Raw genomic sequence first — 23,132 nt, 5'->3', positions numbered from 1 at the left:
CAAGAACTCGAAAAATGCAAGCATTGTCAGCAAATAAGGACACAGATCCAATCCCTCAAGAAGGCCGTCGAAGCAATGAAATCAACACAACAACCAAAACCATCAGAGTTTAGCCAGCTAAGCGTGGTGGACAAATCAGGTGAAAAAATTCCAGAAAATAAAACAATTGCTGAAATTATCAAAAAATCTACCCAAGATAAAAAATATTATGTAATTTATAATGGCCCCATGAAAGGAGTATATGATGCTTGGGAAAAAGCAGCACCATTCACACATCAATCAAGGATAATTCATAAAGGAGGGTTTCTAACACTGGATGAGGCAAAGGAATCCTTTAGGGAATATGAAGCTCTCCATCCAGAGCAAATCCTAAAAAGAGCAGATAAAGCTCCAATTCAAACCCAGAGAACAGGGATAATAAGAAACATTCCTACAAGGGCTGAAATCAAGGAAAAGAAAAGGGTCTATAGATCAAATCTCAAAGAAACCCTTAACATAGTCCTGAATTGGACTGAAGAAAAAAGGGCAATTTTGGGATATTATCCTATTGCCAAAGAACAGCTAACAAAGCTGGTTATATTTCCAGAGGCTTCCCCATCTGATACCAATCAGTTCTTCCAGTATGGACTAATTGATACAATTTTAATTTTTAATGATCTAAAAATTATTAGTGAGTTTCTTGCAGGATTCGTTGATGCAGTAAAGAGATTTAAAAATATGATTGACAACGTAAATCCAAGGGATATATCCCTAAAATTTACGAATAGTCAACCTATTTTTAATGATGAAGAAGAATGCTTAGTTCCAGCACACCAAGTAATATTCATGTCCGTCTTCCCAGGAAATTTTCAACCAATTGATCAGATTCAAGACTTAACAATTTACAGTCATGAAGGAAGGCTAGCCAGCACATTAGCAAGGGTCTTTGAAAGAACTCAAAAAATAACGAAGGAATCTCACACAAGGATTAATTATAAAAGTAGAAATACTTTGCTTGTGTCCAGTAAAAGAAATAAAATTGAAGAAAGAGAGATGAGACTCTTGGTGAAATTTGAATTAGCATTCTACAACTTATCCAGACTTTTAGAAAAGCTCCCTGAAGGGATAAAGAGGAATCTCTGCTATTTGATAAAAGACAAAGAAGACCACAAGTGCCAGCTATGTGCCTCAGAGTTATCTGAAGAAAGCAATAATGAAACGGAATCAACTCACATGATGAAAGAAGAGGACAATGCATCTGAGGGTCACATGATAAAAGAGGAGGATAGTGCATCTGAAGCATCTCTTAACATTATTGCATAATGACGTAAGCACTTAGGTCATAGAGCACCAACAATGTAGCTGGTGTGAGAGAACAAACAATGACGTAAGCAATGATGTCATAAGAAGGGTAAGGATGGGAATTGTCCATCAAACCCAACTATTATAAATAGGTTGCTTAGGCAATTGAAGAAGCATCAGAAAACAGAAAGCAGAAGGCTAAGAGTACTCATATGCTAGGAGAGCAAGGAGGAAGCTGCCGAGGCGATTCTATAGTTTGAAGAAGAATTCCCTTAGGAAAAACCAATTCTAAACTCCGTCTGACAAAGAATTCCCTTAGAAAAAAATAGTTTTAAACTCCCCTCTGGAGTTAATATCTACAATTTTCCCTCTGGAGATAAAAGCACCTTATGTAAAATATACTAAATAAAGGAAGTTTTTCTCCAGAAAGGTACGTCTTTATCCTAATCTCTTAGTTATGAATTATTTAGAAAGCTTAGAATTAACGGAAGAATCTGATTATTATAGATTATCTGCCTTATTAGATAATGAAAAACAGGTTGTTCTAAAAACAGAATTAAATCTCAAATCAAATGAAAATTTTAATAAACAGAATCTTTTAAAAGAAGTTTTTAATAGAAAAAATATAATATACTATGGAAAAATTCAACTTGAAGCCCCTATAAAGATAAAATCTGCATAAATTTCACAGAAAGAATCTAATGGAACAAGATGATGAACCATTTTCAATTACATATGCAATAAATTACGCTTTAACAAATAGCCATCATAGTATAATATTTAAAAATAGAGAAAGGATTTATGTTGATGAATTATTTCAGAAAATTGTAAAAACAGAAATACCAAAATATAAAGCTATTGAAAACCCAGTTCTATTATTAAAAGAACCATCAGGAAAATTAGTCTCATCGAATTTTCAAATAAGAAAATCTAAAATTAATAGCCCTTTAAGTTTATCTAAGTTAAAAATTAAAGAAGAAAATTCTGAAATAAAAGAACTAACAAAAAAGGTCGAAAAATTAAATGAAACTCTAAACACTAAATTATGACAATAAATAAAGAAGAAATATATGTGACTTATCAAGACAAGAAACAAGAGCTCTTTGAAAGAGAAAATCATTTGAATTATTTACAGTTTTCTGAAATAAATCAAAGAGCATTTGAAGCCCTAAAAATAATCTATGACAAGTTAAAAAGAGAAGTTGAAGAGCTAGAAAAATTAATAAAATCTCTAGAAAATAGTGATGAATCGATGATAGAGTTTGCAGAAATTTTAAAATAAATAATGAAGCATAAAAAAATTGAAAAACCAGAAAAGAAAATAAAAAGAAAAAGGACGAGAAAATTAAAAAGTAAAATAAAGGAGTATAAAAGGAATTAAATAATCTTCAGATTGAAATTGATAATCTTATAATAAAAAGGATAGAAATAAGAATAAATATAAACAAGTTAGAATTAAACTTAAAAAATTTATAAATGCCTGGAAAACCATATTATGACTTAAAAGAATTAAAGCTGTTGAAAGAAAAAATGGAGAATGAAATTGAAAAATTAAACAGATATTTAGAAACAAGAGAAAGTGTAGAAATAAAAGAAGTTATTGAGGATTTCAGAAATTATATTAAAGAAAAAGACAAACAGATAAAAGATTTTATATACAATAATCCATGCAAAAAAGAATATTATAAACTAAAACAAGATTGAAAAGTTATAAATCAAAATTATAAATATACATCAAGGACTAGTAATAAATAGTAGAAATGGTCAATACTTTAGATTATGAATTTGCAAATTGTTTTTATCAAAATCTTTTAAATAAAGCACCACCAATTGAATCCATACAAATTATAAACTTATTCAAAGTAAAATATGAAGAGTTAATATAAATTTCGAAAAAGAAATTAAAAGAAAAGTCGACGAAAAAAAAATTGATATCAGAGCCAAGTTAACGATTAAGAGTAACACTTTCTCTTTAAGTAACACTTTTAGTGATACATTTTTAAATCAATAAACAACTACAAAAAAATAAAAATCTGTACATCTACATCTGTACACTAAATGGACCCTATACAAAAATATAGATCTACAAATAAACAGGTCTACAAAACAGAACCTATTTTGGCAGTGACAAAAAATAAAAAATAATAAAACTATCTTATAAAACTTAATCTGTACTTGGCATTTAAAAAAAAAGACATTGCTAAATAAAAAATGATTTTTATGAATAATGTAAATAATAGATTTTAAAATTAGTTTAATAAAATAAAAATATATTATAATTTTAAACACACTTAAATTTTAATATTAGGATAATTATTCACACATCTAATAAATTAAACATTTAATATATTTATTGTTTACATTATTTAGTATTTTTATTATCTATTTGTATTTAAAAAAAAAAACAGCTACAACACGCAAGCGAGCTGCGCTTGACATGTGGGTGGATGCATATTCGAAACGTGTCCTGTTTGGCCAAAAAAGAAAAGGGGAAAACTCTGCGTACAAGCGATTAGGGCTTGTAAGTATTACAAGCCAATTAAACTCTAATCCCCAAAATTCGCTGCAAGTGCTACGTTCCTTACACGCGCTACATCCCTTCTTCTTCTCCTTCTTTTTCGATCGTTCTTTTCTCCTCCTTTCTCACTGGTTTGTTCTTCGTCATTGACGTTAGTTCCTCCACATACTGTTACGGCACGTTTTCATTGCACCTTCTTCTTCTTCTTGCTGCACGTTCTTCTTCCTCTTCCTCTTATTCTTCTTCTTTTCTTTTGTTTCTTGCCTTCTCTTTCTCCTTCTTCATTTACGTGCTTTTCTCTCTGTTTTCTTTTTTCGTTATTCTCGATTTCTATTATTTTTTGACATCAAGCTCTAAAATCATTTTTAAAGAAGAAGAAGTAGCAGAAGATGAGGAGGAGAAAGAGAAAGAGTTCTGAATTATGCATGATTTTGGGTGTATTTCTTAAATCCTTTGGGTGTATTTTCTGTAATCTTTTGGGTGTATTTCTATAATCGTTTGGGTGAATTCCTGTAACCATTTGGGTGTATTTCTGTAATCTCTTGGGTGTATTTTATGTAATCGTTTGGGTGTATTTCTATAATCTCTTGGGTGTATTTTATGTAATCGTTTGGGTGTATTTCTGTAATGCTTGCCATTTTTTCTGAAATGAAAAATACACCCATAGATATCAGTAAGATACACCCATAGATATGAGTCAGATACACCCATAGATATCAGTCAGATATCACTCAAATACACCCAAATGATTACAGAAATGCACCCAAAGGATTACAGAAAATACACCCAAATGGTTACAAGAATTCACCCAAACGATTATAGGAATACACCCAAAGGGTTACAGAAAATACACCCAAAGGATTTAAAAAACTACACCCAAAATTCGTTGAAGTACATCTTATGCATAATTCGGAACTCTTTCTCTTTCTCCTCCTCATCTTCTGCTGCTTTTTCTTCTTCAAAAACGATTTTACCATGAAAAATCGAAAAAAAGAGAAAACAGAGAGAAAAGACGTAAATGAAGAAGAAGAAGAAGAAGAGGAAAATGAGGAAGAACAACGTGCAGAAACGAAAGAAAAGGAGAAGAAGAAGAGTAAGAGGAAGAAGAACGTGTAGCAAGAAGAAGAAGAATTTCAGAAACCATGAAAATTGAAAAAAAAACGAAGAAGAAGAAGAAGAAGAAGAAGAAGAAGAAGAAGAAGAAGAAGAAGAAGAAGAAGAAGAAGAAGAAGAAGAAGAAGAAGAAGAAGAGGAAGAAGAAGAAGAAGAGGAAGAGGAAGAAGAAGAGAAAGAGGAAGAAGAAGAAGAAGAGAAGAAGAAGAAGAAGAAGAAGAAGAAGAAGAGGAAGAAGAAGAAGAAGAGGAAGAGGAAGAAGAAGAGAAAGAGGAAGAAGAAGAAGAAGAGAAGAAGAAGAAGAAGAAGACGAAGAGGAACCGTTTGAGTGGGGCGCGTGTAGTTACGCTCCATTCAAAATGAGTTAATGCGCGTGTTAATGAAGTTTGGGCTGATAACTTGTAAAACTTGTACGGCCTTTTTACTTGTATGTGTAGCAGGCCCCAAAAGAAAATTATAAACTGTATTTGGCAGGTGTGAAAATAAGGCGTAACATAACTCTAAAAGTAAATGCATGTGAGATACGTGTCTTTCATTTGAATGTTTTTCTCCTTAATTTGGCCTTTATATGGTTGCTGAAACTGCGTTTTGAAGTTGAATAAAAGAGAAAGTGAAGCTTCGTGAGTGTGTAAATGAGAGGTTGAATACATATCCGTTTTTATTTTTTTATTTTAATTTAATTGAAATTATTCGTAATTTTACATTAGCCGCAAAGTATGTTATTCAACATTTGGATAATCTTAAATATATAATTTTTTTTAAATTTTTTATTAGTATATTAAATTATTATTATTAGGACAATTTACTTATTTAAATAGAATGGGAGATTCCTTTACCTAAATGTGCAAAATTGTTTGTTGTTACGTGCATGTGCAAAAATTCATTTCTATGTAAATCGTGGCAACCCACCACGGTTTCAAAACGTGCATAAACCGTGGCAGGTCCCAGCGGTTTATGGACAAAATTTTTAGAGTGTAAACCGTGGTAGGTCACTACGGTTTACGAAGGAAAGATGGCATGCATAAACCGTAGAGAGTCACCACGGTTTACGAGAAAAGTTGTTTGCACATAAAACCCGGTAACCCACCGCGGTTTATGTGTGTAGCTATATAAGTAATCCGCTGAAGACAGGGGCGGATCATTCGAGACAGTAGAAAAAAAAGGAAGTTGTTGTTGTGTTGAGAGGATTTGGAAAAACTTTGGAGGTGTGAAGGAGGAGTGGGTGGTGGAGCCAATGGAGGATGAGGATCGCTTGTACCGACTAAATGGCGTCGCTCACGTGGCAGGATATATCGACGAAGAGGTTAGTTACTATTATTGTTATTATTATTGTTATTAAAATTCATACTAATATAGTAATTGATATTATTAAGAATATTGTTAGTAAAAATATTTTATTATGTTTATTTGTATTGTTATTCTGATTAATATTATTTACATAAATATTGATATTATTATGGTTACTCTCAATCAAAATGTGAGGCGTTTATTAATATTGTCTACGCAAATGTTAATATTATTATCAGTATTGTTAGTAATGCATATTTTATTATGCTTATTTATCTTGTTAGTGTGGTTAATAGTATTTTTGTAAAATATTTTATTATAAATATTAATATTTTATTGAAAAATATTTTTTTTCTGTATTTATATTGTTAATTTGTTATAATGAGTGCATAGTATTCGTAGCTTCACTGTTTATTACACAATAAGAGAATCAATGAATTTAATGTGACGAGTCTAATAATTTTTACGAAAATTATGTTTGGTGTTGTTTGTAATGGTTGTATGTTAAGGGATTTTGTTACCCACGTTTTGCAGCCTAGTAGGGTTATTAGCGCCGTTAGGCGGCAGCAGAATATGCCCTTACATGACCGGATTATACCGTATCTGGAGACTGCGGGCTTGTATCATCTGGCTAGGCTAAACAGTCAGTGGAGGAGTTGTTCGGGGAGTTACCTCCACAGAGTAAAGTCAAGCAGATGACAGTGTGCTACACATGGTTCCACGAGAGGTTCCGGGTTTCTCCCTGCAGATGCTACTGATGAGACCGTGTGTGTATACGCACGCGCTTATATCCTGATGCTGTTGTCGTCTCAGCTGTTTGCGGACAAGAACGCAAACAGGGTACACCTTCGCTGGTTGCCTTATTTGGCATCATTGGACGACTTGGGCAGATATAGCTGGGGCTCCGCTGCACTGGCCTGGTTGTATAGGTGTTTTTGTCGTGGTACAAACAGGAACGTCGTTAACTTGGTTGGGCCGCTACAGCTACTACAGTCTTGGATTTTCTGGAGGTTTCCCACTCTGAGGCCCACTGGTTTTGACCGGTTCCGGTTTCCTCTTGCTTCCAGGTATGGTTTAGTATTTTCCGTTCATAAATTGTAAAAACAAGATGTGTTATGGTTTGTTTTGACATCATTTCAATTAAAATTGTAGGTGGGCTGAGTTTGTGCCGAGGAACGATGCAGGGGCACAGAGATTAGTTTCCGCACGCCTTGCACTGGATCGACTACGTGTCCACGATGTGAGTCATTTATTTATTACTGATACTTGTACTAGTTTTTCTTAAATGTCACTGTCTCATCAAACTCTTACTGTTTCTATACAGTTTGTGTGGGAGCCTTATTCTTCTGCTGATGTTGCTGCTGTTATTCATCCGGAGATACTAGCTGACGAGCACCGACGGCTATGGACGGCCGTCACTAGCCTGATATATTTTGCTGCGATCGAGTGGCACCAGGTCGATATGGTTCTACCCTAGTTCGGCGGTGTTCAGCATCTCCCAGATGGAGCTCTGAACATAGATTGGCTACATGCGAAGGATGGTAGGGGTGGGGACCGGTGGTTTCCTACATATTATCAGGAGTGGCACCAGCTTTGGGAGGACAGGCTTCAGTCAGTCATATGGGTCGATCGAGTCCTCGACCCCGGTCCATCAACAGATTACCTGGAGTGGTGGTGCCGTGTGGCGCACAGGTTCCTATCCCCAGATGTAGCATTTCAGGATCCGAGGCCGATTGTGTTGACTGAGGAAGCGCGTCACAGAAGGTCGTCCCAGGCACCTCCTAGAGTGCACGTTTATGACAGACCAGATAACAGACGAGTCGATCGGCGTCGCCGTATAGGGACCCGGACCACCGATTGCGAGTGGAGGGAGTTTGCCGACCGTTTGGAGCAGGACGTTCTTGGAGCTGAGCCTGGGAATGCAGTGGACTACCGTGTTCCTCGACGTAGAGGAAGACGGCCACCTGCGCGGCCTAACCGTCGAGGTGCGCCTAACAGAGGACCATCCGAGCAGGGGGACGGCACTGATCACGTGCCTGCTGAGGAGGTAGTTGGATCAGCATCAGCTATGGATCAGCCGACGTTCGACGTGGGTACTAGCTCTCAGCTGTTTGGGAACGTGAGCCCACATGCTTTTGTTGAGTTTACTACCGCGGCTGTCGGGATGGACATTGTTGATCCTGTTACTGAGTCCGAGTTCTACAGGGATATAGCAGACATGCTTAGGGATGATGATGATACCCATTATAGGCCACAGATGCCTGAGGAGCATGCCCAGTTTGCTGATCAGCAGCCACGGAGTGACGATGTTCAGGCTCAGTTGGCAGTTGACCTCAACGAGCCGGCAGTATCGTTGTCTGACCCATGGTTTGTGTTAGGAGGGACACCTGCCTCTGCTTTCAGTGCGGTTCCCGCACACCCCTCAGCACCAGCGGCAGATCACAGACCTAGGCGGGTTCGGCGTCCTCCTTTGTGTGGCACCGGAGGTCACCTGCTTGGCCAGTTCGACGATGATGACAGTGACACCATTAAGGATTCTGATTAGTTATGTTATTTGTTCCTGTCCGGTAGGGACTTTGTTAGTTTATGTATTGAGCATGCTACTTAGTATTTATGGCTTTCAGACTTATGTTAAATATTATTTATCTTTTGACCAAGTAGTTTAACCGGTTTCAGATTATTTGATGTGTTCCTCTACGGTTTATATTATAATGCACAATATGAAAGATGTCCAAAGTGGTTTAATCAAACAGGTAAAATAATAGGAGTTTATTCATGTGAAATTTTTGTGTTAAAGAAACATGTTGACAGTCACATACTTAACCAACCATACATTACTAAGATTATCTAGACCATGAAACAACTCAAACAGCATAGACGGCATGTTACACGACATGAGATCTACGCATCCCCTCCACTACTTTGTCTTCGCTGGTGACAGTTCCTCCGCGTATGCCCAGGCTGACGGCATAGCCCACAACGCTTCGGCTGATTCTCCTGAGACTGATCCATGCTTCCACAGATCCTAGTTGCCTTCGGACAACCTTCCTTTGCACGCCGCATATTAGGGTCAGGAATGATTGTTGGCCCAGCATATGGAGGCCATAGTCCTTCAGGGATAGGTGGGAGAAACCCCTGGTTGTAAACGTTGAACACCTCACTCATACGATACACTTCGTGAACATATGACGCCCAGTTAAGCCGGGAGTAGGCGCAACACGCAATGGCGTGGCAACAAGGATAATGCAGCGCTTGGAAGTGGCCACAGTCGCATCGGTGATCTTTAAGGGAAACTCTATAGCTACCCAGCGAGAAGGTCCCCGTTGGTGTTGTCTCAGCGACGGTGTACTCGAACTGATGCCTGTCGTATAATGTCACAGTAAAGCACCTAGAGTCTCTTAGGTTCCGATCAATAGCCTTGACCAATGCCTGACAGAATTCATGGCCAGATCCGAGTTGTGCCTCTGCTGTCTGTCCCCGTACCACAAATAGCTGAGCAAACCTCCCGTAGGTTGACTTAACCAACGATGTGACCGGCAGGTTGTGAGTTCCCTTTAGCACGGAGTTCACACATTCACTGATGTTTGTGGTCATGTGCCCGAACCGTCGACCAGCATCCTCATGTTGGGTCCATTTGTCATACTCCATACGGTTGGCCCACTCACACATTGCTGGATTCTCAGTCCGCATGATATCAAACCAGTAGTAAAACTCTGCCTCAGTCTTTGCGTAGGCAGCATTCACCAGCAACCTCCTTGAGTCCTTACCTTTGAACGTTAGGGCGAACTTCGCAGCCACATGCCTTATACAGTAGGCCCGGAAAGCCCGAGGAGGCAGCCATCCAGTCTCAGGTGCCTCAAGCGCTGCCTTGATCCCATTATGTCTGTCAGAGATTACAAGGATACCCTCCTGAGGAGTCACATGCTCTCGGAGATTGGACATGAAGAATGACCACGACTCTGCATTTTCGCCCTCCACAAGGGCAAATGCTATCAGCAGGATGTTCGAGTTCCCGTCCTGAGCTATCGCCAACAACAGCGTCCTTCCATACTTCCCATACAAGTGGGTACCATCAATACTGACGAGCGGCTTGCAATGCCAGAATGCCTCGATACAGGGTGGAAATGTCCAGAAAAGCCGGTGAAAGTACACCGTCGACTCATCAACCCCACCACCAATCCGAATAGGAGACGTCTTCAGCACCGTGATTGTTCCTGGCATTGTCGCCTGGATCCCTAGCATCCAACGTGGCAACTCTGCGTAAGACTCTTCCCAATCTCCATATATTTGTGCCACTGCCTTCTGCTTAGCCATCCAAACCTTCCTGTAACTAGGCCTGAAACCGTAATCAGCTTCTGTCGCTTGTTGAAGTACCTTTATCGTAACCGCAGCATCGGCCCTGACCATAGGAAGAATCCTCGCACATATAACGTGGTAATCCAGCTGACGGTGATCACTTGAAATAGAAGTTGCGAGGCATGTGTGTGGCCCGTTGTACCTCCTAACCTCCCAAGTCCCCTTTCGTGCACGAAGCGCTACACGAATCAACCAAGTACAACCCTTGCCGAATTCCTTGCATTTTCCATGATACTTCAAATGATCCGATTCGATGACTCTGTACTCAACACCTCACCGGATGCTATAGTCCTTTACAATCAGCACAGCTTCATCTTTACTCTGGAATGATTGCCCAATATGAAATTCTGTAGAAGATTCCCCCACTCTGTTACCACTGTCTTCCTGTTGACCAATAGCTTCCAAGTTTAGTGTGGAGAAGTGTGGAGGATACTGATGAGAACCAGAACTAGAAAGCTGATGCTGCACATGTGGATCGCCACCTGTGTCATCGTCGCTGTCACCATCAATATCAACAGGCTCCTGATCAGACTCATCGTCACGCATTGCATTCTCTACTTGATCAGGTCCACCAAAGTCTTCGATATAAGGTACGAGGCCACCACCGGTGCCCACAACATTGGGAGGCTCAATGACTGCTGCATTCTCCAAAGGTACAGAACCAACAACCTCCGCTCGGTCTAAATCAGCCGCAAACGAAGGTGATTGAACCGGCGGAAGATACGGTCTGACCGCAGGCATCGAACTAGATGCACCACCCGCGGCAGCTGGGCAAGGAACTGGAGCGGATGCCCCAGAACTATCGACACCAACCTCCAACTTCGCGAACAACTCATGGATTCTGATCTCCGGAAAACTCCTTACACAGTAGAACAGAACACTAATATCTTCATCAGCCTTAACCACAAAGGTTTCATACTGAACACCGGTCGAGACAACCGCCAAGGGAATCTTGTAGAATAGTTTCTTCACCCACTTGCTACCCAACACGCCAAGCTTCTCCAAGATGCTGTTCTTCAAATCTGACAAACTCATCGACGAACTGATAAAAATACTTAGTGGTTCTCTGTCGGTAAACTTCACACCTTGGCTTTTGCTTTTTTTTTTTTTAATTTTCCCAGAGTAATGTACTAGGGCAAGAAAACTCTCTTCCTCACTAGCCATTGTGAGAATGATCTCTTATGGAGTTTGAATCACCCACATATATATAGACTTCCCGTCATAGTAAACCATGGAAACCTACAAGGTTTTCTGGCCATTATTTACCCTACATAAACCGTGGTAACCCACATGGATTTTATGTGCAATTAACTTTCCTCATAAACCGTGGTGACTCTCCACGGTTTATGCATGCCATCTTTCCTTCGTAAACCGTGGTGACCTACCACGGTTTACACTCTAAAAATTTTGCCCATAAACCGCTGGGACCTGCCACGGTTTATGCACATTTTGAAATCGTGGTGGGTTGCCACGGATTACATAGAAATGAATTTTTGCACATGCACGTAACAACAAACAGTTTTGCACATTTAGGTAAACGATTCTGCTATTCTATTTATTATAAAAATTGCCCTTATTATTATTATTATTATTATTAGATAAATTCAAATTCTCTCTAAAATAAAAAATAAATTATTTCTTATAGTGGTTAATCATAATTTTTTTATCCATATGTTGATGTTGCTGGTGATTATGATCAAGATTATTATAGTGACAAAAAAATTAAAAATTGTATCTTTTACATTCAAAAATTAAAGGATAATAATGTTAGTGAGTATAAGACAATAAATTTGTATTTTGTCTCATATCATTGTTATCGTTATTAGGTGATTATAAATATATTGGGAGGTACAATAATAATACTCATACAAAACATTTGATTCTTACGAATAATTAAGAATTCTTTTTAAATTGTGTTTTTTAGAATGTGTTATAAATTAAACTATTATTAGTGTAGATTTTTCATTGTTATATTATATGATGAATTAATCAAAATATGTAAGAGAGACTTAATAAAAATAATAATAAAAAAAGAGAGAATATCAATTTGCATGAGACATGAGAATAGAAAAACTTAAAGAAGTTTTTATAGAGAAATGGAGAAAATTTTTGAAAGAAATTAAAAAACAAAAAAAAGTAATCATAACAAGAATTTTTAAATTTTAAATTTTTATATTTCTGGATTTTTTTTGAAGCTTTTATTTTATTGTTATTGGTTAGATTACCAAAATTTAGATTAAATTAAGAATTAAAATTATTTATGATGAGTTAATTAATTTTATTCAATAATTATTAGACATATATATAAAAGATAATTTATCTTTTATTTTAAAAAAAGTTGAATAAAATTTACCTTATAGTTATTATTATAATTGTTGTTATTGTTATTACTGATGTTATTATTACTTTTATCATCATCATCATTTGTAAAACTCGAAAAAGTAATAAATAATTAATTAAAAATTTATGATAAATTAAATAAGAGCGAAAAAATATTAAAGATTTAATATTTAAAATTTGACAAAATAAAAATATTTAGGGTAGGGATGACAAAACTTCTCAAAGCACAAAAATTTTTACGGGACTATCCCAAATAAACATTCAAAGATGAAAAATTTTTTTCATGGGGATAAGATGGGGGCGAAATTCTCCCGAAACAGGTGTGGGACCTGAGCGGGGATCTCCCGTCCCGTTTATCTCTGAATTATTAAATTTATTTAAAACTTCTTAATATTTTATTTCTAATATAGCACATTTTAAGTCTCTTCTCTCTATGACTATAATGTGTTATTTTATATTTTTGAACTTGTAATGTTAGACAATATTCTATTTATATGTTGTAATAATGTTTTGTGATTTTTTAAAAATTTTTATTAAAATTTTCGTGTAAATTATTAATATAGAAAAATAAAAAATTGGGTTCCCGTAGAGATTGGGGTCCCGCAAAAAATGGGATGGGAGAAAATATTCTCCCGCGATGGGGTCAAGGCGAGAATGGGAAGTAAATTTGAGGGCAGAGACGGAGAGCAAGGAGGCATCTTCTGCTCCCGTCCTTTCCCGTTGCCATCCCTAATTTAGTGTGCGGATTAAAACGCTTATCCTAAAAATTTTGACCCGAAATTGAGCCAACAGGTTAAGAAAATGAAATTAGACCTTTATCGGGTCTAAGCCCACATATATAACCCACAACACTTCACAAAATTCAGCATCCCCCACCCCAATTTGGTGAGAGTGCAGCTCGTGAAAAAAAGAGAAAAGAAAGAAGAAACTATAACCTTCATTATCTTCGATCTATCGTAACTTTTGTTCTAGAGTTCCAATCGTCGCACCGTTTACGGCTACGTGAAGCTTGTCTCTTCCTCTTCAATTCTATTTGATTAATTTGGTATGTAACTCAAAATTCCAACTCTAGGTTCTCATTCAAAGCTAATTTTGTGTGTTGAGTTTAGGTATTGAGGACTTTTTGTGATTTTGATATGAGTTTTCTAGCTTGTGTTTTTGGTGGTATCCATCACCAATTTCAGTGAGTAAAGGTAAAGAACCATTTTTTCTTTTTGGTTCATCAATTTATGTAAATCCTAATTTTTGATATTGTACCAAATTGTATGATTTAGTGTTAGATTGAGTATTTAGGAGCTTAGCTTGGTGAAATTGTGGAATTAAAACTTGGACATTGGTATAAACTAACTTGAGGCTTGAAAAATTCAGAAAAGAAAGTTTGGAATCTTGGAATTCTGATATTAAGGTACGAGTTTTAGTTTCAAGTAAGCATTATGTAATGTTATGTGAAAACCTAGGTTACTTGTCCTTAGGATAAGTTGAATGGATTGATTGTTGATATGTTTGAATAATGGTTAGTATGAGTATTGTATTGGTTGATGTGTTTTGGCATGAAAGTGAGAATAAAAATAATGAGTTTTGGATGAATTGAGAAGTGTTATGTGTTATTGTGCAATTGGATATTGTGATGTATGTTAGTATGATTGAAATTGTGTTGAGGTGATATGTAGTTTGAATTTATAATGGTAATGGATGTGGAATTGGGCCAAAGACCATAATAGGGTGAGGAATTCCCTATGTGGTAAGTTAAGTAAGTGGTGTGAATTGTTATATGAGAATGAGATGATTGATTATTGGTTGATTAAAGAATTGGATATATGAATGTTGTATATTGTTAATGAATATGGATAGGTTGATAGAATGGGTTAAATAAGTTGAAAGTGGGTTAATTTAGGGTTGGAATGGTTTAGAATTGATGAATAAGTGTTTAGAATGTGTAGAAATGGTTTTGGAATGGTTTAGGATTGAATTGAATTGAGAATGGATGAAATTGAAGGATTATGTGAAATTGGTAAAAACAGATTTTGAGCTAACTTCGACGAGGCATAACTTGGCACTCAGAGTTCAGATTTGGATGAGAATTTGTCTTAAATTAAAGTTAGTTGAAAGATCTTTAAAACCATCTAAGGATGAAGGAAAATAAAATTTTGTAGAAAAAATTATGAGAGTTTGAATTTGGGGGTTAAAAATTAAATTCTGCAGAAGTTGCAGAAAACTGAGGTCATGTGTACGCACGACCCATGCGCACACATGAAGGGAGTTTAGAGAAGTGAAATGGTTTCATGCGCGTACCATGCGCATGCACAAAAGGGAACTCGTGCATATGCACGAGGCATGCATATGTACGAATGTCTTACTAAGAATATTTATTTTAACTGTTTTGCTTATTCCACTCTACTTTTTCACTTCTGTAACTCTTATTTGAGATCTGATAACTAATTTTTAGGAGTTAGAATGGATCTTATGCTTTTAAATTATTTCCTTAAATTTCTAAACTTTCGTAAATCCTGTAACGAGTATAGAGATGGTGGATTAGAGGGTAGAAAGTGTTGGAAAAGAACCTATTGAGTTGAAGTGAGTTGAAAATGATTGAAGGAATGGATTGATATGATTGAATGATGAGAATGAGTTGATATGACTGGATGATAAGAATGAGTTGATATGATTGGATGATAAGAATGAGTTTGATTGATATTTGAACTTCTGGGGTAGATGCAAGAATTGTGATTTTGTCCCGCTTGTTTCTGGTTGGTATTTGAACTCGCGGAGAGACGAGTAGAGGATGAAGGATTCCCTCTCTTGCGGTGATATACAAGTTGAGGATGAACAATTCTCTCTCTTGCGTTGTGATTATGCTTGATGTTGTGAGAACGGTGATGTTATCTCACTCACATGATAATGAAAAGGATAAATTGATAAGGAATTGGGGATTTAGGAATCTAAATGTGAGGAATTCATAATGAATTAGGGTTAGCGAGTTTAAAAACTCTGAAATTGCTAAAAAATATTAATGTTGACTGAGTATGGCCTAGATGGCTGGACTGACAAGGACGGTGGTGTCATCCTGCTTACTCAGTGTGTTAGTCACTTAGTGGAGATGGTGGTTTTATCCCGCTCGCGGTGAGGACGGTGGTTTCATCCTGCTCACGGTTCAAGCAAGTTGAGGATGCCAGATTCTCTCTCTTGTCGCAGTTTGGATGTGGAGAATGTGGAAATGCACTTTCTTTCTTATTAAACCCTTACATCAATGAAAGGTGGAAAGGCACTCTCATTCGTATAATTTCTCCTACATCTCTCTTTGGTTGCAAGGTAGAAAGGCACACTCCTTCGTATGTGAAAAGGCATTCTCCTTCGTAATTCCTCTAGGAGAAGGTGGAAAGGCACACTCCTTCATATGTGGAAAGGTACTCTCTTTCGATTATAGGCCTCCTGGAGATGCGCAACAGAAAGATAATGTCCGGGTTAGCTACCGGATGTCTCGAGTTCTAGCAGTTTAACCGACACGTGAGCTCATGACTAGTAGGACAGACATACATCATTTGTATATGTGTGTATTGATTTGGTGTGCATCCTATATTTGGCTTGCCTTCTTGAATAATTGTATCTATATGCTAATTGACCTAATTAATTTAATTGTTCTCTCTATTTGTGCATTTTTTGTATTATTTCGTCTGTGTTTGAACAACTGAGAAATTTCTTATGCTGGTGGTGGTGACACTGAGGGTTGTTTCTAATGTAGTGATTGAGATTTTGTAAAAAACTGAGAATGAATTGATACAATTAAAACTAAGTTCTGATAGTGAATTACTGAAATTGGAAAACTATGTCATTGAGAGAGATGATGACTTGTATCGAGAAGAACTGAGATTTAGATATCACTAAAGTAGTTGAGATTTAGTTATGTACCTTGTTTGAATTAGAAAGAATCCTAGGCTCGAACCTTGTGTGATTGGAGATTAGGATTGTCTAGTGGGTTCATACAGTTTTACATAGTCTTTATTTAGAATTATTACCCTACTGAAAACTTGAAAGGAATGTTCTCACCTATTGTGAAAATTATCTATTTTACAGATACAAGACGTGACGCACCTCGCTGAGTATGTTAGAGTCCTTTTGGCAAAAGCAAAGACTTTACTTTTGAAATTTATCTTGCATAGTATTTTTCTCCACTTTTAAATATGTATTTGTATATCCCTTTTAGATTTTTATTTATGGAGAAATAGGATGTATCTTAAACACTTTGGTTTTTTAATATATATATTTATAGCCGACCTTGTTTTCGCGAGTCAAGATTTGTACTTATTATGTATTTCATTCTATATTCGGTATACTGCTCGTGTTGACATGTTCATGCGTGATTAATCGTCTTTTGAGGTCTATCTTTTCTTCACGTGCTCTTAGTTATAACATTATCCTTCTATATCTATATGTATATCCTTCTTTTAGAGGTCATAATGTGTCTCACCATCGTTGATTTACGATTTAAGCATAAAGTTCCGTGTGGTAAAGTGTTACATTGTTAGTACTGTTTGATATTATTATTATTATTATTATTATTATTATTATTATTATTATTATTATACCGCAATATTACCTTCACCTATGAAATGTGAATCACCGTTAGTCAGTTAAGGCTAAATAAAGAAATGTAATGGTGACTTTAATTAATAACATACCCAAATTCTCACATCTAGAAAATTTTGGAACATGCATGACTGCGAGATCTAGAGTTTGTATAAAAGACAGAACATCAAAGGGTGCTGGTTGACAACTGCATCTGCTTTATTTTGCACCGCCGAGTTGCCTACCTCGTTTTCATCATCGACTTCATAGTTGGCTTCGAGTTTTTCTTCACTGTCATTATTATCTCCTTCCCAATCTATATCCTCGAGTTCATCCATATTCACCTCGCTCCTCGTCAACCGCATCTAGCCCCAAATGCTATTTAAACTCAACGTACAACTCTATCATGAGCACGTTAAAATCAGGTTTGTTGATGATTATATAGCATCTGCTGGATACATTTATCGTTAATGATGACATTATTTAAAACTGTATTAGCCCACCAAAATACTAGCATAGGATTTCTGTATAAAATGTTGCTAACCCTCTTTAAAACGTGACTTTGTATATTCACACAAAGACCATTTCGCAACTCTACAAAATTCATGGTGTATGGAATAACAAAAGACAACGAATATTCACATATAAAAGTCACTCCCTCGTGTGTGTTTGCTATGATCTCACCGTTATAATACACTTGTAAATTTGTAATACCTTCCATATCCTCAACTTCACCTCACTGACTCTACTAATTGTCACCAAAAAAATCACAAATACGAAAGAGAGATGAATGATAATGGTATTTATAGACAAGATTCTCAGATTAAAATATTTTATTTTAATCAAATACAATATCCGCTTTACAAAGTATAATATGTGTTTTGTAGGTTTTATAATAAAAATATTAATATTACAAAAAAGGAAAAGAGTAAAATGCAACCTTCATTTTGCAGGTTGCATGTTAAAAAATAATAAAATTCTATTTACAACCTGTGTTTTACAGGTTTAAGATAACAAAAGAGATAAAATTAAATCACAGAATATATTTTACACTGACATTATAGCAGTATAAATATTTTATATACACCAATATTTTTTCATATAGAAAAAAAATCAGCCATATATCTTTTGTTTTGTTTTGAAAATTTTCTAAATTTAATTTTGGCTCTGAAATTATTTTTATTTTATCTTCTATAGTTCTTAAAATTAATATTTCGAATTAAATGATAATGTGATCAATTCTGATATGAAAAATGCAAACATTCAATTAAAAAACACAAATATCAAAATTTTTAAATTTCTTATGAAGAAAAAATAAATATTTTACAATGCCTTAAATGTTATTTATGATAATGTAAAACAGAGTCTAAATAACTTTTTTAATGATTTGAGTAAATCTATGAAAATTGAACCGAAAAAGATAAATGTTCAAAAATTCAAATGTTTGATTAAAATTTAACTGTGATTATACTGGATATAATAAAATAATATATTTATATATAATATTTTAAAAAAAATCATTTTATTATTTTAAATTGACTAATCGCTAAAACTCAAGTCAATTCAATCCGTATATCATTTTTTTACTAATTTTTATTTTAAACTAAATCAGTGTGGCTATTAATTCTGATTAGTCTAATTGAACCGATCATTCATGAATTTGAGTAACTTAACTAAAACTTACAAATTGCAATTTTATATATATTTTTTGACAACTCAATTTTATATATGTTGAACACACATTTGTCAGGCTATATTTGTTTCTATAGACAGGACATAGAGACATGGACAGTAGTACATATGTAAAAGTATTTGGACAAAGAGACATGAACACTGGACAGAATGTCTTTAGGACACTTTTTTCATTTTTGTGTCCACTTCTAAATGAAAGACACTGATAGACACGAAAATAAAAAAGTGGACACGAGATTTTTAATGAAAATTTATTTTTGTCCATAGATATTTTTTATTATTCCATTATTACCCATTTTTATTATCTTGTGAAAAATCCTAACCTAAGCTTTTCTGCATCGTCGTTTCCAGGTACTCTCTCTTCTTTTTGCTTTCTCTTTCTATTCTTCGTCTTCTTCTTGCTCTATCTGTCATTGTCTTCTATTTTGTGCTGTTCTTCCTATTCTTTCACTTCTTTCACAGTAATATCTTCTTTTTGTTCTCTCTATTTCTGTCTCTCTTTCTTCTTCTTCTTTTTCTGATTATGTATCTTATTTTCTCTTTCTGATTTTTTTCTTATTTTTTTATTTTTTTCTCTCTTTTGATTTTGTATTTTCTTCTCTTTTTTATTTTTCATTGGTTTTTTGTGTGCAGTTAATCTAATAACAATATTTCTAACAGCCAATTACTGTTTGTTCTTATTACAATTTTTGGAAGCCTGTTCTTCTCTTTATCAGTCACATAACCAAGTATTGCTCTGCCTCTTTTCTTATTGCTTCTTATTTTTGTTTTATTTTTCTATTCAAAAGAATTTTGTTCTGCTTTGTCTTTTTTTTGTTTTTAATTTTTTATAATTTTTCAATCATATAAGAAGAAGAGATACATTCTTTTTTTGACAGAATCTTAAATGTTTACAATGATAGTGTGAATGAATGAATAAAAAATATTCTGAATTTTAATATGTTGATGTATTTGGTTCATAATGAAAGAATGAATGAAAAAATTGTATTGAATTTATCTCTTGTTATTAGTTTGAACTAAAAATTAAAATAATTAGTGAGTTATGTTGTCGTTGCTCTTATGGCTGCTGTTTTTATTGTTGCTAATAATTTTTAGTATGTGTTAATTATATAAATTATTTTTTATGTGTTGATTAGGGAAGAATGGAACCATTGGACCGCTCTGAGCAATTTAGACAATTATTTTATTTTATTTTATGATTCAGGCTGAGCTTAAAGTAGTTACGATATTAGTTTTGATGTTTGTATTTTTGTATTTGAAAAATAGGAGAAGAGAACATTTGTTGATTAGGAATAGAGAAATTAATACTAATCCATTAAGATGGAATGTATTAAACCGCATAATAGGAGGGAGCAATAAAATTATATTTGGGAACTAAGGACGGGCGTAGATATATTAGAAAGATTGTGTGACTTACTAAAAGATCAAGGTGAATTAAGAGATGAATGTCGTGTAAGTATACCTGAGCAAGTGATTACGTTTTTAATAATACTAGCTCATCATAAAAAGAATTGCACGCTTCAAGTTGGATTTTATAGGTAAGGAGAAACAATAAGTAGGTTTTTCAATAAGCTGTTATCCTTGGTCATACGTGTGCAAAGTCTATTATTTGCAAAAGTTGCTCCTATTCCAGATGACTGCATAAATACCAGATGAAAATGGTTCAAGGTAAATGTAGTAAATAATTGAGGTATTGGTTTTGTATAATCTATAATTTTGTATAGAAATAGTCTTGACACTTCAATTTCTTTGGTTTAGGATTGTTTAGGAGCATTAGATGGAACATATATAGATGCGACTGTCTTTGAAAAAGATAAATTAAGATACCAAACAAGAAAAGGTAAAATATCAACTAATGTCCTAGGCGTATGCAATCGAGATATGAATTTTGTGTACATACTTAATGGATGGGAAGAATCCGCTTTGGATTCAAGAATCCTTAGAGATGTCATTTCACGTTGTAATAACCTCAAGATACTAATTGGTATGTAATTCTTAATTTTTAGGTACCAAAAACATTTCAATATTTTTAGTTCATTCAAATTCCATAGTCCTTATAATGTATCTCTTTCAATTTATAGAAAATTATTATTTAGTGGATGCGGGTTATACTAATTGCAATGGATTTCTAGCATCATATAGGCATACTCGATACCACGTACAAGAATAGACTCATGGTAGAAATGCTCCTAGGAATTTTTGAGAATATTTTAACAAGAATCATTCTTATGCTAGGAACATTATTGAGCACTATTTTGGTTTACTGAAGAAGAGATGGAAAATTTTGAAGAGTCATTGTTTCTACAAAATTAAGACACAAAATAGAATAATTATTGCTTGTTATCTATTACAAAATTTTATTCGGGTTAATATGAAATTCAACCCTGAACAGGACACACTACTTGAAGAGGAGCAAGTGCCTATTGGAGAGAAGCATGGTGGTAACGAAGATGGAAATGATGACATAATTTAGTGTAGAGGGCAGCAATAATTGGACTGCTTAGTGAGACAATTTAACAAACAAAATGTACAGTGAGTGGATGAATTTCTGAATCAATTAGTTAATTTATTTGTTGTATGTGTGTTTTATTCGAATCTTTCAATTTGTTTGGTTGGACATTTGTTGTAAGAGCTAATTGTAAAACTTAAATTATATGAACTACATGTAGCACTTTATTAAATGTATTATATTTTATAAGTTATTACAATGATGACATCATTTATATGCAATGTTTATTTGAATTTTGATTGAGTTAATCTAGATTATAAGGACAAATAGACAGACATGTCTGGACTGACGAAGAGACAGATGCATTTGTCGGTTTTATAAAGAAGCTTGTCATCAAAGGAAGAAGAGTTGATACGGGTCAGTTTAGACCTAGATTTTTTGAGAATCTTACTAGAAAAATAAATGAAACATTTTCAGGTGGTAGCTTTCAAATAAGTCATTGTAAGAATAAGGTTAAAAAGTTAAAAGAGAAGTATCAATGTGCAGCTGACATGGCAGCCTGTAGCGGTTTTAGATGGGATGATGTGAAGCAATATGTGATTATAGACAATAAAGAGATCCTAGCTGCATATTTGAAGGTTGGTTTACTAGTTTGAATTTAATAAATTATTTATATTCTGCTCAATATCTATTTTCACCCTTCTATGATATTTTTGTAATTCCTTTTCCTAGAAACAAGGACAAAGGTTGTACACTCCAAGAAAACCCTTTCCCCTGTATCTACATTTGAAGAAAATATTTTGTAAAGAAAGAGCAAGTGGAGTGGATGTTGTAAGTGGCAATGACGCTGAAGAAGAAGTAAAAAAGATGGAGATGAAGAAATGGATGACAAAAAATTTTTTATGTTTAACTCAAATCATGATTTCAGTGAATCTCTTCTCCAACAATCTAATTCTGTTGTAACACCCTACCATACAAAGTCTTATGCTTAAGTCATAATTCAAAGATGGCAAGGTATTACGACCTCTAAAATAAAAGTTTAGTACATATAGTAGTATGAATGATTGATTATAACTAGGAGCCTTTGTAGAAAAAGGGGTAAACAAAAACCGCAACTCGAAAGCGCAACACTCCGATCGATAACGTAACGAACAAGGATAACCAACGCGTGATTATGTATATATACAAAGGAGTGTCAAAAACAGGAATATCAAGACTCAAGATCCGGCTGCGAAGATAACCGGTCCGAGCATAACAATATATACATATGATAAAAATAAGGAAAACCCCAAGGAAACCCAAAGGGACACCAATACATAAACCTATTCTCCAAAATTCTCCCATAAGAGGAGTCATCACAGTTTGTATTATTTAATGGAGATAAAAGTATCTAAACAAAACATATAAACCAAAACATAGCCCCAAGAACAAAGGATCTTCGCAAATCTAGAAGTCTCCAGCATGCATCAGCGGGACACCTCACGTCCTGCATCTGAAAACCACAAAATCCGCATGGGTGAGAACCAGAGGTCC

The 23,132-nt window shown here is 34.9% G+C and overlaps 1 protein-coding gene across 1 annotated transcript; it reads right to left on the bottom strand.

The window, feature by feature from the left end:
• Nucleotides 1-9,100: 9,100 nt before the first annotated feature.
• LOC107483905 (uncharacterized) lies at nucleotides 9,101-10,606 on the bottom strand. Its single transcript, XM_016104511.1, has one exon. The coding sequence runs from the start codon at nucleotides 10,604-10,606 to the stop codon at nucleotides 9,101-9,103; it is 1,506 nt and encodes a 501-aa protein (XP_015959997.1).
• Nucleotides 10,607-23,132: the final 12,526 nt, after the last annotated feature.

This window comes from Arachis duranensis, chromosome 4 (genome assembly GCF_000817695.3).
Source record: "Arachis duranensis cultivar V14167 chromosome 4, aradu.V14167.gnm2.J7QH, whole genome shotgun sequence".
Classification (NCBI taxonomy): domain Eukaryota; kingdom Viridiplantae; phylum Streptophyta; class Magnoliopsida; order Fabales; family Fabaceae; genus Arachis; species Arachis duranensis.
The sequence above is the reverse complement of the archived record's forward strand: the minus strand, read 5'-3'. Positions and strand labels throughout refer to the sequence as shown.